Source organism: Callithrix jacchus, chromosome 2, assembly GCF_049354715.1.
Source record: "Callithrix jacchus isolate 240 chromosome 2, calJac240_pri, whole genome shotgun sequence".
Classification (NCBI taxonomy): domain Eukaryota; kingdom Metazoa; phylum Chordata; class Mammalia; order Primates; family Cebidae; genus Callithrix; species Callithrix jacchus.
In genome coordinates, this window is record NC_133503.1 from 40,479,517 (window position 1) to 40,507,507 (window position 27,991).

Here is a 27,991-nt window from a genome sequence, read left to right on the forward strand (position 1 = left end):
ATCACTCCCTGACATCATAGGTACACAGTGAGTACACCAGTGGGCCCGCACGTTATTCCTCTCTATCCCAGCACCAAATACAAGACCTACAAAAACAGATATGTTATTTAGGGTTCTGGGGTTGTAAGCAATAGAAACTGACTAGCTCAGTTTAACAAGGATTACTAGGAAATGATTGGGATCGCTCCAGAATCAAAAGAAGAGCTAAACAATCCTCAGGGAGGCCCTGAAGAGCCCAGGCAGTGACAGGAATTTCAGTGACAACTGTTTGTGGCCCAGCCTCTCTCGGGGCTCTTCCTTAGATAGCCTGCTCCAACCTTTGCCTCCCACCTGAGAGTCTCCTGCCCTAGTTCCCAATGTCTGATTGCCCCAGCTCAGGGCACATGGGGCAGGGCTGCTGCCTATAATTGCAATTAGGCTTTGTAAACTTCAGGGGTTACTCATCATAGTCATCAGAGGTTTGAACACTCATTGTGACAATTTTCTAGTAAATAGCACTAAAGTGTCTTGAGGAAAGATGTCTTTGTTCAAAGTCACAGTTGGGGCAAAAAGAGTAAAACTCTACCTGGGACTGAAAGTGAAAATCAACTTGTCCTGGAAAAGAAACAGCAGGTTAAGAGGACAGAAAAGTTAAAGCCACCTACAAAGCCTGCAAGAAACCTTGTTCCTCCCAAAGTCATGTAGTGGCTGTGAAATGCTATAAGGACCCTCTGAAAGTGGCCACTGCTCTCTTTGCTAGGACCGAGGACAAAGGCAGAGGCATGCTTTGCTATTCTCATCTAATACTGGGGATAACCAACTGCTCAGCCACCCTGGCCTCATGACAATGCTCAATCCCTGGTTAATCCTTGCTCCTCTTAATCCCTTATCCAAAACAGCATCCAATCCAGAACTGATTCCTGCTTTCCTTCAACCCTCTTTAGAATCCTTGGGCAGGAACCCACATCTTGCAAGAAAGCTGCCCTCCTTCTGGAGATCTTCCGGAGTGCCCCACCTCACTGCTTGGAGACAAGAAATCTGATTTCGTCAGACTGTAGGCTCATTCCTGGTGGTCTCTGGCTGATCAAGTTTTAAAAAACCTGTCAGGGATTGGAATAGAGGATTGTGATTGGCAGTCCCACCAGAACAATGGGATGGGGGTAGGCAGTTCCCCAAAGGAAAATGGAGTGCTGTCATCAGGAAAAGGTAAAGGTATTGAGCATCCAGACCCAATGGACAGCTCTTGGAGTAGGTGCTCAGTTAATGCTAATTGTTATTTGTGAGGTTGTGTTTTGGAGACACTACAGCAAATTATATAAAATTATAATTATAATAATGCATAATAATGATTATTTGCCATGTGCCAGGCACGGTATGTCTACTACCTCATTTGATTCTTAGCAAACTCACACTTACTTTATAGGTCTCCCCAGTTTCCAGGACATGCTATCTGTGTAGGGAGAGTCATCCAGCCTCAGTGCTGGTGATGTCCCACTCATCAAAGGGACACAAAGAAAAGATGGCAGGTTGCTGTCATCTCAGGATACCATTTCGGTATCTAGGCCAGCCTGACAGCGCTCCTTGATCCCTGTGGATCTCCGTGTGGCCATGTGAAGTCCAAAGTGGCTTCAGCCCCAACTCAGTCTGCTTCAGGGCAGGAACCCATGCTCTGCTCTGGCAGCACTAACGACAATAATAATCACTAAAAACACTTAGAGGCTGTTTTACTACCTGCCAAGGACTGTGCTAAGAGCTTTCCATGTGTCATCTCATTTAACAGATGAGGAAACTGAGGCCTGAAGATGTTCCTTATGAAGGTCACACGGTTGATAAATGACAGAGCCAGGACTCGAATCAGAAGCTATCTAGAGCTCATAGGCTAAACCACAGGCTGTATTGCTCGGCTGATCTGTGACCACCTGTAAATGCAGCCTCTTAATAGCTTTTACTTGTTATGTGCACATTTATATGTGAATATATATATATATATATATATATATATATTTTGAGGTGGAGTCTCGCTCTGTCACTCAGGCTGGAGTGCAGTGGCTCAATCTTGGCTCATTGGAACTTTCGCCTCCTGAATTCTTGCAATTCTCTTGCCTCAGCCTCCCGAGTAGTGGGATTATGAGCACGCACCGCCATGCCCGGCTAATTTTTTGCATGTTAGTAGAGACAGGGTTTCATCGTGTTGCCCAGGCTGGTCTCAAACTCCTGACCTCAGGCAATCTGCCTGCCTTGGCCTCTCAAAGTGCTGGGATTACAGGCATAAGCCACCATGCCCGGCCATGTGAATGTATTTTTAAGTGAATTAATGTATAAAGCCTAATTAGCACAAGGACTTGCTCATGAGACTGTTGTTATTATTGTTATTATTATTATTATTTTTTTTTAAGATGGGGTTTCACCACATTGAATTCCCGACCTCAGGTGATCCGCCCGTTTTGGCCTCCAATGTGCTTGGATTACTGGCGTGAGCCACCATGCCTGGCCTATTATTTTTATTATTTTGAGATGGGGTATCACTCTTGTCACCCAGGCTGGAGTACAGTGGCACAATCATGGCTCACTGCAGCCTCGACCTCCTGGGCTCAAGTGATCCTTCCATCTCAGCCTCCCAAGTAGCTAAGACCACAGGCATGCACCATACCTGGCTAATTTTTCTTTTTTTTACTTTTGTAGAGATAGAGGAGGTCTTACTATATTAACCTAAGTTGGTCTCAAACTCTGAGCTCAAGCACTCCTCCTACCTTGCTTCTCAAAGTGCTGGGATTATAGGCATAAGCCACCATGTCTAGACAAGACTGTCATTATTATTTCAATTACAAATGAATGTGTTCTTGACAAGTGTATAAGTCAAATCCTATTCTGTTTGTAACTTTAGCTTGATTCCCATTTCATCTTCATTGCTCAGCAATGCACAGTTCACCACAGCTCTTAAATGCTCTCTATCTCTCCCCTGAACATCTGCCAGACTGCTCCCTTGCACGCTTAATATGGCAAACACAGGCAAGTTTCTGAAAAATAAGAGCATCTCTTAGCAAATTCTTTAGGGAAGGAAAGAATCCTGTTGTCATGGGATATATGTCCTCACCCTCTAATTTTTCTGTTCATAATCTCAGGAATCCTCTCCAGGATTTGAGGATCAAAACATGGAACAGAGTCTATGACCACTGTTCCACACACTAGGAAAAGCCCGGGGAGTCTTTTTGTCACTGACAGTAGCCAGCATGGCTCAGACTGTGGGCTCTGGCCATCAGCAACACCTTCCTTGTGGGCATCTGGGTAAAGATGCAGGCTCCAGGGTCCACCTTGACTTACTGGGGCCATGTCTCAAGGATGGTGCCTATGACTCTGCATTTTTAGCACATTTCCTAAGCTATAGTCTTATTCTAACATTAAGGGGAGGAACCTGGGGCAGGACTGCAATCACCATTAGAGGTGCGAGTATGTTTACAAAGTGCCTCATAGATTACTGCCTTTCTGTAACTGGAGCCAGGTTTGTCTGCTCTACTCTGCATTCAAACACCAAGCACCACCAGGTGCAGTGGCTCACGCCTGTAATCCCAGCACTTTGGGAGGCTGAGGTGGTGGATCACCTGAGATCAGGAGTTCAAGACCAGCCTGGCCAACATGGTGAAACCCCATCTCTACTAAAAATGCAAAACTTAGCTGGGTGTGGTGGTGGGTGCCTGTAATCCCGGCTACGCAGGAGGCCGAGGCAGGAGAATTGCTTGAAACCAGGAGACAGAGGTTGCAGTGAGCTGAGATCACCACTGTGCTCCAGCCTGGGCAACAGAGCAAGACTCCATCTCAAAAAAAAAAAAAAAAAAAAAGCCAAACATAAGAGGTGAACTAGCATTCTAAAGGACCATCTTAAATTTTAATACTTACCATTGGGCTTTTAAAGGGAAACTTGGTATGGGAGACGTGGGAGCAGTACATGGTGCAGTATTTGTGTATCTGTGTTTCTTGTTCTGATGGCTGTCTTGGCTAATTGGGCTAATTGCCTGTTCTGAGGTCTGGCTGGTGTTACCTTGATTTTGGCCTGATGGTGATGGACTAATTGTTCGTGACTCGCCCTAAACAGGATTCCAAAAAGGGGACTCCGTGCCTGGTTTCAAGATTAGTCTCTGGGATTTCTTAAGCAAGAGCATAATTAGATCACCTTAGCACGCATAGCCAGAGGGAGTGTCCACAGGGGAGAAAAAGGAAGAGATGAGAGGGGAAGGAAGGAAGAAAAAGAAGTGAGTCTTTCAATAGCAAAGACATGGAATCAACCCAAATGCCCATCAACGATAGACCAGATAAAGAAAATGTGGTATGTATACACCATGGAACACTAAACGGCCATAAGAAGGAATGAGATCATGTCCTTTGCAGGGACATGGATGAAGCTGGAAGCCATTATCCTCAGCAACCTAACACAGGAACAGAAAACCAAACACTGCATGTTCTCACTTGTAAGTGGGAGCTGAACAATGAGAACACATGGACACAGGGAGGGGAACAACACACCTGGGCCTGTCAGGGGAGTGCAGTAGCGGGGAGAGTATTAGGAAAAATAGCTAATGCATGCAGGGCTTAATACCTAGGTGATGGGTTGATAGGTGCAGCAAACCACCATGGCACACATTTACCTGTGTAACAAATCTGCATATCGTGCACATGTACCCTAGAACTAAAAACTAAAAAAAAAAAAAAGAAGGACTGGGCACGGTGGCTCATGCCTGTAATCCCAGCACTTTGGGAGGCCAAGGCAGATGGATCATGAGGTCAGGAGTTTGAGACCAGCCTAGCCAATATGGTGAAACCCCATCTCTACTAAAAGTACAAAAAATCAGCTGGGTGTGGGGGTGTATGCCTGTAGTCCCAGCTGCTTGGGAGGCTGAGGCAGGAGAATTGCTTGAACCCAGGAGGCAGAGGTTGTGGTGAGCTGAGATCATGCCACTGCACTCTAGCCTGGGCAACAGAGCAAGGCTCTGTCTCAAAAAAAAAAAAAAAAAAGTGAGTATTGTGTTCTTTTGTTTTCTTGAGACAGGGTCTCTCTTTATCACCCAGGTTGGAGTGCAGTGGTGCAATCTCAGCTCACTGCAACCTTGACTTCCCAGGTTCAAGCGATGCTCCCATCTCAGCTTCCCAAGTAGCTGGGACTACAGGGGCACACCACCACGTCTGGCTAATTTTTGTATATTTTTTCGTAGAGACAGGGTTTCACTATGTTGCCCAGGCTAGAAAAGTGGGTGATTTTTAAAACTAAGGTCCCCAGTTACATTTTTTAGAGGTCTGTGATTTTGCTCTCACATCTTCTGCACAACTTTTTTTTTTTTTTTTAACAGTCCAGAGGTCTTTCATTTTTTTAACACTTATTACACCATGAATTCATAGGGAAGAGGTTCCAGCAGCTCAGGCTTCTTCCCATTGGTTCTCACAATGTGTGCGTCTCTGGGTGGAGCAGGCTGGCGCTTCAGTTGAACCCAGGTACCCTTCTCTTTGGCTTCTTTCTTTTTCTGATCATTTTCCTTCACACGTTTCAGGAAGCTATCTCAGCTCTTAGAGTGCTTGATGTGCTCAATACGCACATTAATTCTCTTGGCAAGAATCTTGCCCTTAACTTGTTTGTTTAAAAATATGGAACGCTTCACAAATTTGCGTGTCATCCTTGCGCAGGGGCCATGCTAATCTTCTCTGTATCGTTGCAATTTTAGCATATGTGCTGCTGAAGCAAGCACTTCTGCACAACTTTTTATCATGGCCTCATTAGTTTTGTTGCCATCAACTTCCTTATTACACTGTGCTTCTAAGACTCTACCTCTGAAGAATGTGGTGGGAGAGCAAGCACTGTCTCTGTTTCTCCTTCCAAAAGGCTGTTTACAAAGGATCTAACATCTTCCCAAGCCTCTCAGACTTTTTCTTATTTCTTCTGGTCTTTGTTGCCACTGTTCCATTGTTGGGGAGGTTGGAAGGGTGCCTCTAGAGTATGCAAAAGACCCATTCCGCTTGTGAAGCTCAAGGATGAAATTTATATGAAATCAGTTTTGGATTTGAGGCACTGGTAATTTATAACTAATTTAATATGAACTGGACTGAGAGAACTGGAGCCTGTTTGTTTTATCTCCCTGACTGGCCTTCCCCTCCCTCCTTCCTGTTTGTGTACTTCTTGTCTCTAGCTACTACTGCAGACTTCATTTATCATCTGAGGGTACCTGAGGTGCCCTGGTGGATGTCACTCCTTCTAGGGAGTTTTTAACAACCAGTTAAAAAATGGGCAAAGTACTTGAGTTGAAGTACTTTGATATACAAATGGATAGCTGATAAGCACAGGAAAAGATGCCCAGCATCACTAATCTTTACTTAAAGGCAAATCCAAACTGCAGTGAGATATAAGTCACACCCATTAGGATGGCTACTATCAAAACAGCAGAACAGGTGTTGGTGAGGTTGTGAAGTTGGAACCCTTGTGCACTGTTGGTAAGAATGTAAAATGGTGCAGCCATCATGGAAAGCGGTTTCTCAAAAATCAAACAGGGCTGGGTGTGGTGGCTCATGCTTGTAATACTAGCACTTTGGGAGGCTGAGATGGGTGGATCACTCAAGCTCAGGAGTTTGAGACCAGCCTGGGCAACATAGTGAGGCCTTGTCTCTTTTTATTTTATTTTAATTTTTTATTGTTTGAGATGGAGTTTCATTCTTGTCACCCAGGCTGGAGTACAATGGTGCAATCTTGGCTCACTGCAACCTCCGCCTCCAGGGTTCAAGCAATTCTCCTGCCTCAGCCACCCTGAGTAGCTGGGATTACAGGCACGTGCCACCATGCCTGGCTAGTTTTTGCATTTTTAGTAGAGATGGGGTTTCACCATGTTGGTCAGGCCAGTCTCAAACTCCTGACTTCAGGTGATCCGCCTGCCTCAGCCTCCCAAAGTGCTTACAGGCATAAGCCACTGTGCCCAGCCTCTTTTTATTTTTTTTTTTAGGTTAAAAAAAATCAGACTTGCCATATGATCTATCAATATAACTTCTGGGTACATGTCCAAAAGAATTGAAGGCAGAATCTTGAAGAGGTATTTATACCCTCTTAAAAGAAATACTTCAGCTGAATTAAATTTAAAGGAGTTTAACTGAACAATGAAGCATTCATGAATTGGGCAGCCCCCAGAATCATGGCAGATTCAAAGAGACTCTAGCACAGCCAAGTGGCAGAAGAAGATTTATAGACAAAAAAAAGGGACCTGATGTACAGAAATCAGAAGTGAGGTATAAAAACAGCTGGATTGGTTACAGGTTGGTGTCAGCCTTGATGAACACTTAGCAGTGTATGAGTGCTTGAAGTATGGCTGCTGGGATTGGCAAAGACTCAGCTGTTGTTACAGGCGTACACTCCTAAGTTAGGTTTTCAATCTTGTCTGCCTATTAGGCTACGTTACAGTTCATCCACAAGGATTCAAATATAGATGTACGGAGTCCTTCTCAGACCATATTTAGTCGGCACCTATATTTCTGGAAGCAGTATTCACAATACAGGTAGTTAAAATATGGAGCTAACTCAAGCATCCATCAACAGATGAATGGATAAGCAAAATGTGGTACATATATACAATGGAATATTATTCAGTCTTAAAAAGGAAGAAAATTCTGACACGCTACAACATGGATCAACATTGAACACACTATGCTAAGTGAGATAAGCCAGTCACAAAGGGACAAATACTTTTTGATTCATATAGCTCTAGGTATAGGAGATACCTGGAGTAGTCAAATTCACAGAGACAGAAAGTAGAAGGGTGGCTGCTGGAGGAGAATAAGAGTTATCATTTAATGATACAGAGTTTTAGTTTGGGAAGATGAGAAAAATTCTAGCGATGGATGGTGGTGGTGATGGTTGCACATCAGTGTGAATGTACTTCACCAACTGCACTGGAAAATTGTCAAAATGGTAAACTTTTTGTATTTTTTACCACAATTTTGAAAAGTAGAGGCAATAAGAGTACCTACCTCAAGCAGTGTAAGTAATTGCCAGTATTTATTTATTTATTTATTTTTTTTTTTTTTCAGTGCCATTTTCATTTAATAAACCAATAGAATAGCAACCTAAAAACCCGGGCTGTGATGACACCAGGATGTTTTCACGGAAGTGCTGCAGGAAAACATGACTGGCAGCTGACATCCTCTGGCTCACAGCACCAACTTCTCCAAGAGTGTTAAGGCTGGGGTGTGTAGCGGAGGTATTTCTTGCCAGATGGGAGCTCTTTGGTGAAGACTCCTTTTGGGAAAAGTTTTTTGGCTTCTTCTTCAGGGATGGTTGGAAGGACCATCACACTATCCCCATCCTTCCAATCAACTGGGGTGGCAACTCTCTTTTCTGCTGTCAGCTGGAGAGAGATGACTACTCTGAGAATCTCATCAAAGTTCCTGCCAGTGGTAGCTGGGTAGAGGATAGACAGCTTCAGCTTCTTATCAGGACCAAAAACAAATACCACACGAGCTGTCACAGGCATGCCCTTTTCATCCTTCTCTGCTGGATCCAGCATGCCCAACAGGATGGCAAGGTCCCGATTCTTATCATCAATGATGGGAAAAGGTAGTTTTTCTGTGGGCTCTTCACCATTGTAAGCATTGATATCCTTGCTCCAGGCAAGATGGTCCTCGACACTGTCTATTGAAAGGGCAAATAATTTAACATTCCTCTTGGCAAATTCTGGTGCCAACTTTGCAGCTCTGCCAAGCTCTGTGGTACACACTGGGGTAAAGTCCCGAGGGTGGGAGAAGAGAATGCCCCATGAGTCTCCCAGAAAGTCGTGGAAACGTATGGGGCCGACGGTGGTATTGGCCTCAAAGTTGGGAGCCACGTCCCCGAGAAGCAGACCTCCAGGCATGGCGGCGGCGGTGATGAGGGGGCGCCACTCGAAAATCAAGCAACTGAGTAGCGCCAGTATTTATTAAGTGTTGACTGTGTTCTGAGCACTGCTCCAAGAACTTTAGGGACATACTTATTTCACTTAATCCTTGCACAAACCTTTAAAGTGAATTTATATAGATATGATATATATCTATTATACATGATATATCTATATGTCTCCTGAATATATATATTTTGCTGTTTCACAAATGGAGAGACCGAGGTCTAGAGGCACTAGTTGTCATTCATCTGGTGAAAGGCGGAGTCAGATATGACACCCATACCTGGTCTCTGGTATAGTTTCTTTGTTTTCTTTCTTTCTCTCTTTCTTTTCTAACAGCAATAACTTAAGCATCTGGTGTAATTCCTTCTTCTCTCCCTCCCTCCCTCCTTGTTTCCTTCCCTCCCTCCTTTCTTTTTTCTTTTCTTCTTCTTTTTGTTTTTTTTTTTGACGGAGTCTCACTCTGTCACCCAGGCTGGAGTGCAGTGGCACAGTCTTGGCTCACTGCAGCCTCTGCCTCCCAGGTTCAAGTGATTCTCCTGCCTCAGCCTCCCATGTAGTTGAGATTAGAGGCATGCACCATGGTGCCTGGCTAATTTTTTGTATTTTTAGTAGAGATGGGGTTTCACTATGGTGGCCAGGCTGGTCTAGAACTCCCAATGTCAGGTAATCCACCCACCTTGGCCTCCCAAAGTGCTGGGATTACAGGTGTGAGGCACTGCACCTGGCCTGGCAACCTAAATTCTTAAAACGGATCTACTGGTAGAATTTAAGATACTGGCCACTACTGTTCCATGTCTTTTTTTTAACAGTTTAGTATATGTACTTCCCCATGGCTGTCAACTCTGTCAGGTCATCATCCTGTCAGACATCCCAGGCTTTGGTCTGTCCTGCAGGCAGCCATTTTGTCTGTGGTCCCCACAAACAGGAAGTTCCATGTGGGGAGATGGCTGAACTGGGAAGAGCATGGCTCTGGGGATATCACCTGGGTGAGAAGTGGGAGCCTTTGCTCTTTGCCCTAGGAAACCAAAAAGGAAATCTCTATTGTGACTACAATATAAGCTTCTGTAGAGAAAGCTGCACCATTTGCTGTCTTTTAAGGTGTTGGATCTCAGAAAATAACACCCCAAAATGAAGGCCTCAGTAACAGCATCAGGAGCAAAAGTTTTTCTGTGACCTTCTCCTGCCCTTCTGTCTCTCAGTCCCATTCTCCCCTGAGGCTACCCACAGATCCCTCTTCCCTAAGGAGATTCATAGCAACCAGAGCCCCATTTCACCAAAGCCAGCCATAAAACATGAAAATATTACACTAACTTCCTCCCCACTTTTCTGTGTGAAAAAGCTGGCTGTAAAGAAATGGTCTGGCCTACCTTATTTTGTTGCAGGCCATAAGACCCCCCACTTCTAGAGAAGGTCCTGCCTCACACCAGAAGGAAGGAATGCTGCTCAGAAAGGCCAAGAAGAATCTAGACAGACAGCCTAGCTGGGTTACCACATTCTGTCTAGGGCGTGTCTTTTTTCTTTGTTTTTGAGTCAGAGTCTTGCTCTGTCACCCAGGCTAAAGTAAAGTGACTCAGTCTCTGCTCACTGCAAACTCTGCCTCCCAGATTCAGGTGATTCTCCTGCCTCACCCTCCCAAGTAGCTGGAACTACAGGCACGCACCACCATGCCTGGCTTATTTTTGTATTTTTGTTAGAGACGGGTTTTACCATGTTGGTCAGGCTGGTCTTAAACTCCTGACCTCAAACGATCTGCCCTCCTGGGCCTCCTAAAGTGCTGGGATTACAGGCATGAGCCACTGCACCCAGCCAGAGCATATCTTTTTGGTTCAATCATATTTCAACACAGCTGTCCATAATTTGTTGAAGCTAAGCATAAAAATGCACAATTTCCTCTGTATCTTTGGGTCTTCTTTCTGAAAGTTCCTGTATATACATGGTTAATAAATTTTTACAACTTTTCTCCAATTAATCTGTCTTTGGAGTTGATTTTTCAGTGACTCTTCAGCGCCAAAGGTCTTCCTGCTCTCTATAGAAGTCTTCGTTTTTCTAGCAAGTAGCCTATTCACTTCCAACAGCCAGTTTCGGATAGCGGTTAGAGGGATTCTGAACAAATTGCTGATTTAATTTTGCTCCTAATTTACCCACATAGAGTAGCCCCTTATGTACTTCCCCTTACCCCATCCCTAAAATTCTGGGTCTCCAGGATCAGTTCACAGAGAGAAAGTGGCATAAACCACTGTTTTTTAAACCTCAAAGATTTTCGGGCCAGGCACGGTGGCTCACGCCTATAATCCCAGCACTTTGGGAGGCCGAGGCGGGTGGATCATGAGGTCAAGAGATCGAGACCATCCTAGTCAACATGGTGAAACCCCGTCTCTACTAAAAATACAAAAATTAGCTGGGCATGGTGGCGCACGCCTGTAGTCCCAGCTACTTGGGAGGCTGAGGCAGGAGAATTGTTTGAACCCAGGGGGCGGAGGTTGCGGTGAGCCGAGATTGCGCCATTGCACTCCAGCCTGGGTAACAAGAGCGAAACTCCATCTCAAAAAAAAAACCTCAAAGATTTGCATACTTCATAATATTTTTCTCTATTTATGTACTATTCGTGTCATTATTTACGCAGTATTTTTCTTTACGGTCTTTTTTTTTTTTTTTTTTGAGACAAGTTCTCTCTGTGTTGCCCAGGCTGAAGTGCACTGGCACAATTATAGCTTACTGTAGCCTCATCGTCCTGGCCAAGAGATCCTCCCACCTCAGCCTCTCAAGTAGCTAGGACTACTGGCATGTGTCACCATGATCAGGTAATTTTAAAAAGTTTTTTGTAGAAATGGGGTCTCATTATGTTGCCCAGGCTGGTCTCGAACCCCGGAGTTCAAGCGATCCTTCTGCCTTAGCTTCTTAAAGTGCTGGGATTATAGTTGTGAGCCATTGAACCCAGCCTTACAATCATCTTTTAAACTTTAACATTACCCTAATCAATTGTTGCCTATAAAGTCATGGATTTTATGTTCCTTTATATATACACACAAACTTCTATATGTATAATTTTTTTTTGAGATGGAGTCTCACTCTGTCACCCAGGATGGAGTGCAGTGGCATGATCTAGCTTACTGCACCCTCTACCTTCCAGGTTCAAGCAATTCTCCTGCCTCAGCCTCCCCTGTAGTTGGGATTACGGGTACATACCACCACACCCAGCTTATTTTTGTGTTTTTAGTAGATACGGGGTTTCACCATGTTAGCCAGGCTGGTCTCGAACTCCTAATGTCAGGTGATTCGTCCACCTCAGCCCCTGCAAAGCACTGGGATTATAGGCATGAGCCACTGCACTTGGCCTTCTCGTTTTAAATAAATGCACATCTATTAAAAATAATGTACTGATATACCACTAAAATCATCTGATATGTGTACGCCACCTCAGGAACACTGGCCTAAGTTGTGGGGCTTGAAGTAGATCTATGGAGGTGGATTTTCTCAGGCTTGAGTGGAGCAAGGACCAGCTGTTTCCATGAGGACCTTTTCGGGATCTTGCCTGCCTTTCTTCTGCATGAGTCCCCGAGCACTGTCTTCAACTGTGGAGCAAACAGTGACAAAGTGCTGAATGCAGACGTTTAGAATCACTCCACACCTCTATTAGCAGTAGGCTATTTTCCCCAAGTTTCTGTTCTTCCTTTTATTTTATTTTTTTAGAGATGGGGTCTCGCTATGTTGCCCAGGCTGCTGGCATGCAGTGGCTCTTCACAGGCAGGATCCCACTACTGATCAGCACAGGAGTTTTGACCTGCTCCGTTTTCGACCTGAGCTGGTTCATCCCTCCTTAGGCAACTTGATGGTCCCCCCTGCTCCCAGGAGGTCACCATATTTGTGCCGAACTTAGTGCAGACACCCAATCAGCACAGCCCATTACAGCCCAGAACTCCTGGACTCAAGCGATCCTCTAGTCTCAGCCTCCCGAGTAGCTGGGACTACAGGCACTCGAGAACACGACTGCACCCAGCATTCTTCCTTCTCTTAGTGGAACTGATTTCTGCTCTACCACACCCTGGGTGGAGTCTCTGAGTCAGCTGACCTGAGGGGTTGCCCTTGGAATGCTGAACCATGTTGGGCCTGGAGCAGCTGCTCTTTGCTTGATATAACTCTTAACCCTCTTTTAAACAACAACAAAAAAAATATTTTTATTTTTATTTTTTTAATAGAGACAGGGTTTCTCCATATTGGCCAGGCTGGTCTCGAACTCCCAACCTCAGGTGATCCGCCCACCTTGGCCTCCCAAAGTGCCTCTGTTGCCCAGGCTAGAGTGCAGGGGCACAATCTCAGCTCACTGCAACCTCCGCCTCCAGGGTTCAAGCGATTCTCCTGCCTCAGCCTCCTGAGTAGCTCCCACCACCATGCCCGGCTAATTTTTGTATTTTTAGTAGAGAAGGGCTTTCACCATGTTGACCTCAGGTGATCCACCTGTCTCAGCTTCTTAAACCTCTTTTTAAAAAGGTTTTTAAGGCTGGGTGCAGTGGCTCATGATTGTAATCCCAGCACTTTGGGAGGTAGAGGAGGGTGGCTCACCTGAGGTTGAGAGTTTGAGACCAGCCTGAGCAACATGGAGAAACCCTGTCTCTACTAAAAATACAAAATTAGTCAGGTGTGGTGGCACATGCCTATAATCCCACCTATTTGGGAGGCTGAGGCAGGAGAATCTCTTGAACCTGAGCGGCAGAGGTTGCAGCATGAGCCAAGATCGAGCCATTGCACTCTAGCCTGGGCAACAAGAGCGAAATTCTGTCTCAAGAAAAAAAAAGAAAAGTTTTTTAAATTTTTAAAAATTATTTTATTGATATGTAACTTTTATATCTTAAGTGTACATACAGCTTGATGAATTTTTATATAATACCATTAAAGCCACCACTCAAGATATAGTCCTGTCCGAAGTGGGCAGATCCCCTGAGGTCAGGAGTTTGAGACCAGCCTGGCCAACATTTCAAAACCCCATCTGTAATCCCAGGTACTCAGGAGGCTGAGGCAGGAGAATCACTTGAACCTGGGAGGTGGAGGTTTCCAAAGTGATTGTTAGAATTTCCACTCCCATCAGCCATGGATGAGAATCCTGGTTGCTCCACATCCTCACCAACATTTGGTATCGTCAGTCCTTTTGATTTTAGCTAGTCTGATTGGGAGGCAGTGTAGTTTTTTCATTTTTGTTTTTTGGGTTTTTTGTTGTTGGTTGGTTGGTTGGTGGTTTGTTTGTTTGTTTTGAGACAGAGTCTCACTCCATCGCCCAGGCTGTAGTGCAGTGGCACGATCTTGGCTATCCACAACTAACACCTACTGGGTTCAAGCGATTCTTGTGCCTCAGCCTCCTAAGTAGGTGGGATTACAGGTGCCCGCCACCACACGCAAATAATTTTTGTATTTTTACTAGAGACGGGATTTTGCCATATTGGTCAGGTAAACTCCTGACCTCAAGTGATTCACCTGCCTTGGCTTCCCAAAGTGCTGGGATTATAGGCTCGAGCCACGGTGCCCAGCCAGCAGTCTAGTTTTGAATTGCAAAGAATTCTAATCATTTTCTTCCCTTTACAAAGAAGATACACATAGGCAAAAAGAAGGTAGTAAAAATACTCATCATCTCAAGCGAATCACTGTTAACGTTTGCTATATATCCATCTGCATATGTATCAGTGTGTAGATTAACAAAAAAGGCAACATACTACAATATTTTTTCCAACAGTTTACCATGACCATTTTTCCATGTCTGTGAATATTTATAAACATCATACTTTTTAAAAGCCAACTAATGTTCTATCATATGGCTGTCTATACGTTACTCAATCCTCTTATTCTTGAGCATTTAGACTATTGCCAGTTTTTCACTATTATAAACAAAGTTATAGTGAGCATCTTGCCACTAAATATTTGTTCGTGTCCTTTAAAATTTCCAAGAGTAGAGCTGCTTGTTAAAAGGCTGGTATGAATGATTTGAAGGTTGCCAAGCTGTCCACCTGAGCAGCTGCCTCCCCACCCTTGAGACAAAAACCTATTTCTAACCAATTATTGCCAGTTTGAAGAGGAGAGGGGAAGAGAATCCTCTCTAGAACACAGGATTGCTCCTTCTCATGTGCAGGAGGCACTCTTTCCCCAAGAGTGCTAAGTAATCTATAACACAAAAGCACAGGCAGGCCAGGTGTCTCTGGGGCCAAGCAGGAGCTGTTGGGTTTCCAGAGAAGTACAGGAAGGGAAATGGGGATCTGTGAGCCGGCAGATGCTAACCAGGTGAGTCAGGCCAGAGGGGTTCAGGTGAAGTCCACAGAGAGAGGTCAGAACAGCACACTGTGATATGGCAGCTGTTGATTCTGACAATCCATATTCCCAACAGCTCTCCTTGATCTCCATCTGTTTAGGTGGGAAGTTTTGCTCTGTGAGAGGGAGAAGAAATGTCTGGGAGTAGATGGAAGTACTTGAGCCCCCTACTCACTCCTTCGGATTGGACATAAGCACTCTATAAGGAGAGGGGCTTAGAGCAAGAATGAGCTGATGGAACAATTCAAGATGGGACTTCCCAAATTCAGAGCTGCTTGAGGGCCCAGGCAAGCTGGTGTAGCTCAGAGAGGCCAGCTTTGCAGGAAATGCTCTGCCTTGGGGCCCAGGAAAGCCTCAGACTCCTCATGAAGGTTAAGGCAGAGGTGATGCTCTTCCAAGGGGATTCAGAGGCACAGATATGCAGAAATGGGGCCAAATATTAAAACAAGGATAGAGGCTGCCTGGTGACCACAGAGACAGGCTGGTTTCGCGTGCCCTTATGAGGCTTCTCTCAGGGACTCCCAGACAGAAATGGGACACTGAAGATGGCAGAGGTCCCACTGTTGCCCAGGTGAGGGCTGTGGAGCCAGCAGCCTAATGGGCTGTGGGAAGAAACATGCATGCTGTGTGAGAAGACCTGGTGACTCCTGGAGGAACATGACTGAGCAGACCCTGCTAGTGGTTCCCCAATGTTCATTCTCTGAGCCTTCCTTCCAGGAAGAGGCTGTCTCACTCTGAGGTTAGCCACTCTCCAGGAGGTGGTATTTTTCTGCTTCTCTTATAGATAGGTGTGGCCACATGACTAGATCTGGCCAATGGGATGTGAGCACAGAAGTGACCCATTCATCCTCTGGGTCATGGCACTGAAAGGAAACTGTTTATACTCTATTTTCTCTCTTTCTCTAAATTAGAATGTGGACATGGTAGAGCAGAACTGTCTACCTTATGGATGAAGGTAACTCTCTGGAGCAGAGTGATGATGGAAATACCACATCTGTATCTGCACTATCCAATATGGAACCACTAGCCACATGTGACTATTAAGCACTTGAAATATGACAAGTGCAATTGAGAAATTGAATCTTTCTTTTTATTTAATTTTAATTAAGTGAAAGAGCCACCTGTATATAGTGGCTGCAGTTTTGGATAGCGTGGCTCTTGGAGATGGCAGAGCAACAAGATAGAAGGCATCTGGGTGCCTCGGACCCCCTCAGGAAGCAGAGCCTCCCCTTTCCTCCAGGCTTCCTAGGCTCAGACTTTCACATGGCAGAGACATAAATTATCTACCTTTTTTTTTTTTTTTTATGAGACGGAGTTTTGCTCTTGTTACCCAGGCTGGAGTGCAATGGCACGATCTCGGCTCACTGCAACCTCCGCCTCCTGGGTTCAGGCAATTCTCCTGCCTCAGCCTCCTGAGTAGCTGGGATTACAGGCACATGCCACCATGCCCAGCTAATTTTTTGTATTTTTAGTAGAGACGGGGTTTCACCATGTTGACCAGGATGGTCTCGATCTTTTGACCTCGTGATCCACCTGCCTGGGCCTCCCAAAGTGCTGGGATTACAGGCTTAAGCTGCCGTGCCCGGCCTCCCCGTTTTTTTTTTGACAAAGTCTCACTCTGTTGCCCAGGCTCGATTGCAGTGATACGATCTCGGCTCACTGCAACCTCCGCCTCCTGGGTTCAAGTGATTTTTATGTCTCAGCCTCCCAAGTAGCTAGGATTACAGGAACCTGCCACCATGCCCAGCTAATTTTTGTATTTTTAGTAGAGATGGGGTTTTGCCATGTTGACCAGGCTGGTCTCGAACTCCTGACCTCAGGTGATCCACCTGCCTCGGCCTCCCAAAGTGCTGAGATTACAGGTGTGAGCCACCGTGCCTGGCCATATCTATCTTTTTAAAACTGTTTTTATTTGGTCTTTGTTAAAACAGCTGAACAAACATCTTAACTAATATGACTTACTGCAGATCAGGGAGATTTTACAGAATGGTCTAACTAGCCTTTTTAGATTATACAAATAGCACAAGAGGAATGTAATGAAAGGTAGGAGGTGAGAAGAAGAATAGGTAGATGGGAAACACACCACAATCTAATTGATCCATTCAACAAATATCCTATAATTATTGTATTGATTATCTATTGTTTCATAGCAAACTGCCCCAATACTTAGCAGCTTAAAATAACAAACATATTATTTCATAATTTCTCTGGGTCAGGCATTCAGGAGTGGCTTAGCTGGGTAATTATGGCCCAGGGGCTTTTTCTTTTTTTTTTTTTTTTTTGAGACAGGATCTCACTCTGTTGCCCAGGCTGAAGTGTAGGGGCATGATCATGGCTCACTGCAGCCTCAACCTCCCTGGGATCAGGTGATCCTCTGGGCTTAGGTGATCCTCCCGCCTCAGCCTCCTGTGTAGCTGGGACTATAGGTACATGCCACTATGCTTGGCTAATTTTTGTATTTTTTGTAGAGATGGGTTTTTGCCATGTTGCCCAGGCTGGTCTCGAACTCCTGGGCTCAGGTGATCCTCCAGCATCAGCCTCCCAAAGTGCTAGGATTACAGCCTTGAGCCACCGCCCCCAGTCCTCAGGGTCTCTTATGAACTTACACTCAAGGCATTGACTGGGGCTGCAGTCATTTGAAGGTTTGGCAAGAGCTATAGATCCACTTCTAAGAGGTGTACTCTCATGGCTGTTGGCTGGGGAGCCTCAGTTCCTTTCCCATAGGGCTGCTTGAGTGTCTCCCAGGGTAGGTGATCCAAGAGAGCAAGAAGTAAGCTGCGGCTGGGCGCGGTGGCTCACGCCTGTAATCCCAGCACTTTGGGAGGCCGAGGCGGGTGGATCATGAGGTCAAGAGATCGAGACAATCTTGGTCAACATGATGAGACCCCGTCTCTACTAAAGATACAAAAAATTAGCTGGGCATGGTGGCATGTGCCTGTAATCCCAGCTACTCGGGAGGCTGAGGCAGGAGAATTGCCTGAACCCAGGAGGCGGAGGTTGCGGTGAGCCGAGATTGTGCTATTGTACTCCAGCCTGGGTCACAAGAGTGAAACTCCATCTCAAAAAAAAAAAAAGAAGTAAGCTGCATGTCTTTTATAATATGACCTAGTCTCAGAAGTCACACATCACTCACTCACACTATCCATCATATTTTAGTCATTAAAATTTACTAAGTCCAGGCCAAATGTAGTGGCACATGCCTATATTCCCAGCACTTTCGTAGGCTAAGGTGGGAGAATCACTTGAGGCCAGGAGTTTGAGACCAGGGTGGGCAACAGAGAGAGACCCTGTCTCTAAAAAAAAATAATAATTAGCTAGGTGTGGTAGTGTGCACCTGTAGTCCTAGCTACTCGGGAGTCTGAGGTTGAAGGATTTCTTGAGCTCAGGAATTTGAAGTCGCAGTGAGCTATGATTGTGCCGCTGCATTTCAGCCTGAGTGGCAGAGGGGAGATCTGTCTCTAAAAAAAGAGCGAGAGAACTTATTAAGTCAATTGACACTCAAGGAAAGGGAAATGAAATTGCACCTTTAGTGAAATTTGTGCACATACTTTAAAAAAATACAACTGCCAGGCATGGTGGCTCACGCCTGTAATCTCAGCTTTTTGGGAGGCTGAGGCAAGTGGATCACCTGAGATCAGGAGTCAGACCTGGCCAGCATGGTGAAACCCCATTTCTATTAAAAATACAAAAATTAGCCAGGCATGGTGGCGTATGTCTGTAATCCCAGCTACTCAGGAGGCTGAGGCAGGAGAATTGCTTAAAACTGGAAGGCGAAGGTGGCAGTGAGCTGAGATCACGGCATTGCACTCCCCCCTGGGTGACACGAGTGAAACTCTGTCTCAAACAACAACAAAACAAGCACACATTTTCTGCCTGTGCCTCTATAAAACATTACTGGCAAGTGAGAAGAATTATTAGTCAATAAATATTATTATGATAACTGAATGAACCATTGGAAAAAACAAACAAAAAACTTAGAGTTCTACCTTACATTTTATGCCAAAATAAATTCCAGATAGTTTAAGTGTTTAGAAGTATTAGAAAAAATTCCAATAAAGAGAATTGAAGTAGAGTTCGGGTATGGTGGCTCGCATCTGTAATCCCAGCACTTTGGGAGGCCAAGGTGGGAAAATCACTTAAGCCTAAGCAACATAAGGAGACCTTGATTCTACTAAAAAAAAATGCTGAGTGTAGTGACCTGGGCCTATTGTCTCGTTTACTCAGGAGGCTGAAGAGGGAGGATCACTTGAGCTCAGGGGTTCAAGGCTGCAGTGAGCTGTGATTGCACCACTGCTGTACTGCAGCCTGGCCAGTCTGGGTGACAGAGTGAGACCCTGTTTCAAAAACTAAAACTAAAAATAAATTGAAGTAGAAAGGCTATTGAACTATGACACCAAAGCTTAGGTGACACCAAAGACTGATAGACATGATTACATATGCAAATTAAATACTTCAGAAGAGAAAAACAAATCAAAAGACAAATGAAAACTGAAGAGGAATATTTGCAACCTATAAGACAGACAAGAACTAAACCCTTGAATAAAGGACGTTTACACTCTCATGTGAAAACAGCAACAACAAAGGGACTCCACAGCATGTCCCAGCAGTAGGTGTGCTTCCCTAGATTATGGTTGTGGAAGACAGCATTGTGTCTGAAATGTCTTCGTAATGCTCACAGAACCTCACAGGCTGTCAGTACTCAGAATTGAGTCTGTTGATTGCAGCTCTTTATACCACTTCCCAAAATGCCTGCACTTCTTTCTGCTCCTCCCCTCCTCCTCTTGTCTCTCTCAAAGCAATGTCATTAAGATGCTTCCTGTGCAATCTGTGACTCACAGCTAGATTATGGCACAGGCAGTGCTGATTTCAGCAAGAAACCCTCCCCAAGGCATAGACTGCGTTCCTGCAATGATGCCCAAAGAGAAAATTAAAACAGGCAAGTCTGCATGCATTCGGCACCTCATTCTTAGACCCTTATTATGTACCCCGAGTTGTATTTTTCATCTGAGTTGGTGCTCATGAGGGAGAGTGCAGCCAAGAAGAGGCCTGGTCAGGGGGAAAGGACGCTGAGCCAGGAGATCTAGATTTAGTGCTGGCTCTGCCGCCTGTGCTCTGGAGGACCAGACAGGTCCCTTCCAGCCCTTGGCCTCAGTTTCTCCCTCTATAAAACAACCGAAGGAACTAAGTGGTCCCATGGGCTCTTCCAGCTCTGACATCTGAGGATTCAGCTCATTTCCTCTTTTTAGTGTGTGGACTCTAGTATCTGGTTTAATTGTAGTTGAGAAGTGTTTTCAAGTCCCTTAAGAGTCCTTCTCAGATTTTGGGACCCACTCAGAGTAAAGAAAATGTTTTCAATTACTGAAGTTATTCCTCCATTTTCTAAAAAAGACTGCTCTACTCACTTGGAAAAAGTAAAATTACACAGATTGAAATGACTAGGGAGGCGGTTATACGGTTAAGTGCTGGGCCTGCCCTGGTCTCCAGGTTCGGTGTGGTGGTGCATGTTGCACTATAATTTGGAAAGTGCCTGTTGGCTTTTTGGGGCTCAGTATTCTCTACTACCCCAGGAGTCTGTCCAGAGTAGGGATGCCTCCAGCTTAGACAGAGTAAGCTCTGAGGTTGATTGCCAGCTCCTCCTGTCCCCAAATACCCTTCTACCTGTCTGCCATGGTGTCCGAAGTTCCTAGCACTGGAGCCTCTCCTTTAAATTCAGATTTTTGGCAGCAATTAATTCTGGCTGCCCAGCGTGTGCCTCTCACTGCCTACTTCCACACATCCCTTCCCCTTCTTCTGAGACAGGCATGGGAGCCCATATGGGCCAAACATTAGACTACATTTTCCTGTACACATGATTGGTCCTGGGATGGGCATGGCATAGCCAATGCTGGGAGAGAGAGGGCCCCTGTCCCTGAGTTACTAAACTGGGAGGGTGTTAGTCTGAGTCTTCCACCAGACATCATTCTTACAAGGAAAGAAACTGACTATGGAATGAGGCCAAGCAGAGGCTGCAGAGATGAGAGGTGGAGAGAGAGCCGTAGAAAGGGGAAGTCAGGCCGGGTGTGGTGGGTCATGCCTGTAATCCTAGCACTTTGGGAGGCCAAGGCTGGCAGTCACTTGAACTCAGGAGTTTGAGATCAGCCTGAGCAACAGGGTGAAACCCTGCCTCTACAAAAATATAAAAATTGGCGGGGTGAGCTGGTGTGCGCATGTGGTCCCAGCTACTCAGGAGGCTGAGGTAGGAGGATTGTTTGAACCTGGAAGGTGGAGATTGCAGTGAGCTGATATGGTGTCGATGCAATCCAGCCTGGGTGACTGACTGAAATATCATCTCAAAAAAGAAGAGGAAGAGGAGGAGGGGAGGGGGGAGGAGGGGAAGGGGGAGGGGGAGTGGGAGGAGGGGAAAGGGAAGGGGAGGGGAAAGGAGGAGGGGGAGGGGGAGGGGGAAAGGGGCACCAAAGAAACAGGGAGGGGAGAGGGGTTAGGGGGAGAGGGGGAAGGAGGAGGAGGAGAGATAGAGGGAGCGGGAGAGAGAGAGAGGGAGTTACCCTGAAGTCTTGGTTCCTATAACTCCCCCTTAAAGTCTATAAACTACCCCATTATCTTCCCAGCTACATAAGAAAATAAATTCTGTTTTTGTTTTGATTTGGGAGTGTCCTGATTAATTGTCTCTCCAGGAAGCTCTTCTTGAGCTGTGAATATGTTATCTAGAAAGGATGACACAGGGAATCAGTAATGTTGATGAGGTTTTCATATAAGCTGTGAATAGTACATAGAACAGATAAGTTTTGACAAGGAAGATAAAGTAAGGGCATTGCTAGAGAAGTCAGACATTGCAGAGAAGGGCAGAACCCTTGAACATTGCTGGTAGGAATGTAAAATGGTGCAGCCACTATAGAAAAGAGTCTGGCTGTTCCCCAAAAGATTATACACATGTTACCATATTCCCAGCAATTCTACTTCTAGGTATATACCCAAGAGAATTGAAACACTTTCTTTAAGTTTTTTTTTTTTTTTGGTAGGGACAGGGCTCTCGCTTTGTTGCCCAGGCTGGTCTTGAACTTCTTTGTTTAATCGATCCTTCCACCTCGGCCTCCCAAAGTGCTAGGATTACAGGTATGAGCCACTGCACTTACCCTGAAAACATATTTTCATACAAAAACCTGTACGTAAATGTTCACAGCAACGTTACTTATAATATCTAAAACAGTAGAAACAATCCAATTGCTCATCAGTGAATGAATGTGTAAACCAAATATTGTTTATCCATACAACAGAATGTTATTCAGCAATAAAAAGGAATGAAGTTTTGATACATGCATGACACAGATGAACTTTGAGAATATCATGCTAAGCAAAAGGAGCCAGTAACAAAAGGCAACAAATTGCATGATTCCATGTATATGAAATGTCTGGAATGGGCAAACCCACAGAGACAGAAAGTAGATTAGTGGTTGTTGGGACTGGAGAGAGAGGGGAATGGAGAGTAGCTGCTAATGGATATAGAGTTTCTTTTGGGACATGAAAATGTTCTGGAATTAGATAGTGATGGTTGCACAATCTTGTGAATATAATAAAAACCAGTGGCATGTATACTTTAAAAGGATTAATATTGGGTACATGAGTTACATCTAATCCAACTTTCTTTTTATTTGAGACAAGGTTTTACTCTGATGCCCTGGCTGGAGTGCAGTGTTGCAGTCACAGCTCACTATAGCCTCAACCTCCTGGGCTCAAGTGATCCTCCCACCTCAGCCTCCTGAATAATTGGGACTACAGGCATGCACCACCATGCCCAGCTAATTTTTGTATTTTTGTAGAGAGGGAGTTTCACCATTTTGCCTAGGCTGGTCTTGAACTCCTGGATCCACCTACCTCGGCCTCTCAAAGTGCTGGGATTATAGTCATGAGCCATGGAGCCTTGCCTAATTCAATTTTTTTTTTTTTTTTCAGACAGAGTCTCACTCTGTCACCCAGGCTGGAGTGTAGTGGCTCCATCTCAGCTCACTGTAACCTCTGCCTCCTGGGTTTAAGTGATTCTCCTGCCTCAACCTCCCAAGTAGCTGGGAGTATAGGCTCCTGCCATGAGGCCCAGCTAACTTTTTGTATATTTTTAGTAGAGATGGGGTTTCACCCTGTGGGCCGGTATGGTCTCCATCTCTTGACCTTGTGATCCTCCCGCCTTGGTCTCCCAAAGTGCTGGGATTACAGGTGTGAGCCACTGTGCCTGGCCCCAATTTTTTTTTTTTTAAATATGATTGCTCTTCTTATTCTAGTCATTCTCTTTTTTATATCACACCATCCAGAGTCCATTTTGTGGCTTGACTCTGATTCTCCTTTAGACATCCCTCCTCCAGCCCCAACTCCCACACTCAGTCCTCCAAAATACTTAGACTCTTTGGGACACTGCCTGATGTGAATAGGATCTGGGGCTAATTTCCTCTTCAAAGGAGCTGGACCCTTTTTTACCCACTCAGCTATTTTGCTGGGGGTAAAGGACCAGTCTTATCAACTCAAAGGGGACAGGCAGCAGTGGACTGAAACTAATTCGCAATTTTGTTTAAATTTACTTGTCAAAAGCAGAAATATTCAATTTCATGGATACTCCCAATTCCCTGCACTGGGAGCAGACTTCCAGGAAGCAATTATGTAGTACAAAACGTAATGGGCAACAGGGGTGCCTGGTGAATTATTCATAGTCTCATAATGACTTTAACCCATTTTTAACATGATCTGTTATTGGTGTTAGCTTCTGGAAAGTTCCCAAAGTAAGCAACACAGAGGTTTTCTTTAGTCATGTTTATATAACCATAAACCTGCCTCTCTCTGAAACTACCTGAATAATTAAACTCAAAAGAGGCCTGGGAACCTTTTCCCTGCCCAAGTCTACAAGGCAGAGGCAAAGGCTGCTTGACAGCCTTCATCTAGCACAGCTATCGCTGCTCACTGCAGCCTTCTCAGGGACGTTGGTGTGGCATTATCCCAGCATAGTGCTTGGCACCAAGAAGGCACACAATACTTATCTGTTTTTGATTGCTGAATGAATGAATGAATGAATGGTAGAAAGAATGAGGTAGTTGTGGTAAGGAAGAGTTGGGCTAAGTCGTTTTTGCTATTTGCCCAGCTGATCTGAGCAAATGCCTTGCCCTCAGTTTCTTTATCTGCAAAATGATGACAATAATACCTGCCTTGCTGAGTTACTGGGAGAATCTGAGACGATAAATGCTCAATAAGCAATAGATGTTATTATGGTCTCTCCTTCTAATAGCAGCCATATAACTTGCCCAAATTTGATTAACTATGAGTCATCAGACACTTGCTTAGGAGCCAAAGGTTCCCAAACTTGGTTGTGTATCAGAATCACCTGGGAAGATTTGTAAAACATATATTTGCAGTTTTTCCAAGAATTCTGATTCAGTAGGAATTCAGTAGGGTGGGGCCAGAGAATGTATTTTTTTAGTTTTGTTCTTAAAATTAAGGTAAAATTGCAAACAGTGAAACACAAAAATCTTCAGAGAGTAACTGGATGAGTTTTGACAAATGTATACATTTGTTGCATATCCAACACCCCAAGGAAGATATAGAACATTTCCATGACCCCAGAAAATTTCCCCTTCTGCTCAATCCCTATCCTGCATAGACAACCACTGTTTTGATTTGTCATCATAGAGTATTTTTGCCTGTTCTTGAATGTAGTATTAATGGAATCATACAATATGCATTCTTTTCTGTTCACAGTTTCACTTACATTAAGAAAAAGAAAAGAAAAAAGTTATTTTTCTACGTGCCTGCTTTCTTTTGTTTCTTGTACATTTCTGGGATTCATCCATGTTGTTGCGTGTGTTATATCAATAGTACGGTTCTTGTTACTGCTGAATCACATTCTGCTATCTGGCTATTTCTCAATTTGTTTATCTCTTCATCTGTTTGGGCCTCTGAGGGTTGTTTGGAGCTATAATTAATAAAGCTGCTATAAATATATTTTCATTTCTCATGAGTAAATACCTAGGAGTGGCGGGGCACGGTGGCTCATGCCTGTAATCCCAGCACTTTGGGAGGCCGAGACGGTGGATCATCTGAGGTCAGGAGTTCGACCAGCATGATGAAATCCTGTGTCTACTAAAAATATAAAACTTAGCTGGGCATGGGTGGCAGGTGCCTGTAACCCCAGCTACTCGGGAGGCTGCAGGGAATTCTGTGGTGCTTCCAAGGGAAAGTGAGCAGGGCCCAGGAGACTCCTCAGACTCAGGAAATGGGAGCATGGAAATAAGAGTTGGGTCCCATACCTGTGATGGGAGACGGAAAGTTGTCAAAAGACAACCATTTTGTTTCAAGGGTTATGCTGACTGTTGGCTCAGGAATTAATATGTATGTATATATATTATTTTCTTTCTTTCTGAAATTGCATTTCCTTTTGGAATTATTACAGTTTCTCAATAAGGGAGAAGACATTGGGTAACCACAGTGAGGTTCTAGTACAGTATTTCTCAAAGGGTGATACAAAATGGTTTCAGAGGTTATGCAGATAAATATGATTAAAGAATAATTCTAAGCTGGGCTCAGTGGCTCACGCCTGTAATCCTAGCACTTTGGGAAGCTGAGGCAGGCGGATCACTTGAGGTTAGGAGTTCAAGAGAAGCCTGGCCAACATGGTGAAACCCTGTCTCTACTAAAAATACAAAAAAATTTAGCCAGCCATGGTGGTATGTGACTGTAGTCCCAGCTACTCAGGAGGCTGAGACAGAAGAATCACTTGAACTTAGGAGGCTGAGGTTGCAGTGAGCCAAAATTGCGCCACAGCACTCTAGCCTGAACAGAGTGAGACTCTGTCTTCTAAAACAAAAAAGTGTTCTAGTACACAGTGGTAAAAAAAAAACTAGTACATTAAATATGTGATTCCTTGGACATATTGCCTGGCATGAAGCCAAGTTGAAAAGCTAATTCAATTTTCAGAAGAATACTAAGTATATGAAATCACAGGTGACACACAGGTATGACAAACATTTGATGGTGGATTCAAGTGGCTGAGATGTTAGAAAATTATGCCAGTCAAAACATGCATTTAACAGATGAGGAATCTCAGGCCCTGCCATGCAAGGGACTTACTCAAGGTCAGACCTCATCAGGGCTAAAACCAGAGGACAAAATTTCGTGGTTCCTGGCCCAGTGCTTACTCCAATATACCTGCTACTTCCATCATGTAAGAAGGGGAAGAGATCTCAACAACCACACAGCCTAGCTTTAGATTCAAAGTAAAATGCATATTCAGAAACAGCGCACAGTTTGCTTAGAGTTAATCAGGAGGAAGCAGATTTCTAAGGAATGAACACCAAGATCTTGGTAATTCTCTTCATATGAATTCTCTGAGGGAGCGAAGTGTGCATCTGGTTTCTTACCATTGCCTCCCATCCCTCCAGAAGACTGCAAAGCAACAGATCCATGCGTGAGTGCCCCGGGCAGAGCGTCTACCTCTGCATAGACCCTGGGATGCCATAGAGAGAGAGGGCCCTGATTGCTCATAGAAACCACTTCAAGCAGCTGGAGACGTGTAAGGGCACACTTTCTCTGATGCCTGTCTCAAATTCTTTTTATAAAAATTATTTTGGGGGGCTGGGCTTTGTGGCTCACGCTTATAATCCTAGTACTTTATTTAGGAGGCTGAAGCAGTAGGATCATGAGGTCAGGATTTTGAGACTAGTCTGGCCAACACAGTGGAACCCTGTCTCTAATAAAAATACAAAAATTAGTCGGGTGTGGCAGTGCACACCTGTAATCCAAGCTACTCAGGAAGCTGAGACAGGAGAATCACTTGAACCTGGGAGGCGGACGTTGTGGTTGGCCAAGATCGCGCCCACTCCAGCCTGGGTAACAGAGCTAGACTCTGTCTCAAAAAAAACAAATTATTTTGGGCCAGGCACGGTGGCTCATGCCTTTAATCCCAGCACTTTGGGAGGCCGAGGCAGGCAGATCACAAGGTCAGGAGTTTGAGACCAGCCTGACCAATGTGGTGAAACCCCATCCCCACTAAAAATACAAAAATTAGCTGGGCGTGGTGCACTCCTATAATACCAGCTACTTAGGAGACTGAGACAGGAGAATCACCTGAACCCAGGAGGGTGAGGTTGCAGTGAGCTGAGATTGTACCACTGCACTCCAGCCTGGGCGACAGAGCAAGACTCCATCTCAATAATAATAATAATAATAATAAAAGTTAAAAAAATTGAAAAAAGACCAGGCACAGTGGCTCACACGGGTAATCCCAGCACTTTGGGAGGGTGAGGTGGGTCGATCACCTGAGATCAGGAGTTTGAGACCAGCCTGGCCAACATGGTGAAACCCCGTCTCTACTAAAAATACAAAAATTATCCAGGTGTGGGCACGCCTATGATCCCAGCTACTTGGGAAGCTGAGGCAGGAGAATTCCTTGAACACTGGAAGCTGAGGTTGCAATCAACGGAGATCACGCCATTGCCCTCCAGCCTGGGTGACAAGAGTGAGACTCTGTCTCAATAAATAAATAAATATTCAAAAAATTAGCTGGGCATGGTGGCAGACACCTGTAAACCCAGCTACTCGGAGGCTGAGGCAGGAGAATCACTTGAACCCAAAGGTGGAGGTTGCAGTGAGCCAAAATCACACCACTGCACTCCAGCCTGGGCAATAGTGTGAGACTCTGTCTCAAAAAAATAAAAAAAGAAAAGCTACTGCAAGGAAAGGAAGCTGACATCCCGAGAGGGATGCAGAGAAAAGATAATACCGAGTCTTGGTGACTTTCAAGCCTCAGAGCTCCAGCTGCAGCTCTGCCCAGAGCACCCTTTTCCCTA

General features: G+C 44.9%; 1 protein-coding gene, 1 non-coding gene and 1 pseudogene across 13 annotated transcripts in view; 1 reads left to right on the forward strand and 2 right to left on the reverse strand.

The window, feature by feature from the left end:
- RNF14 (ring finger protein 14) overlaps positions 1–1,672 on the forward strand; it is a 64,558-nt gene extending 62,886 nt beyond the window's left edge. For 5 of the 12 annotated variants that reach the window (XM_054250150.2, XM_054250149.2, XM_078361759.1 and 2 more), the window contains one exon: positions 924–1,312. In XM_054250150.2, the coding sequence (XP_054106125.1) occupies positions 924–1,037 (114 nt within the window). In that variant the 3' untranslated portion in view covers positions 1,038–1,312. Of the gene's footprint in view, positions 1–923 lie in introns of all 12 variants that reach the window. The other 7 variants (XR_013531285.1, XR_013531284.1, XR_013531282.1 and 4 more) reach the window with 3 other exon arrangements.
- A 3,932-nt stretch (positions 1,673–5,604) lies between these two features.
- LOC118151770 (U6 spliceosomal RNA) lies at positions 5,605–5,711 on the reverse strand. The gene has a single exon (XR_004740181.1). It is a non-coding gene; the product is annotated as a U6 spliceosomal RNA (small nuclear RNA).
- A 2,287-nt stretch (positions 5,712–7,998) lies between these two features.
- LOC100390211 (peroxiredoxin 6 pseudogene) lies at positions 7,999–8,904 on the reverse strand (annotated as a pseudogene).
- Between the last annotated feature and the right edge of the window lie 19,087 nt (positions 8,905–27,991).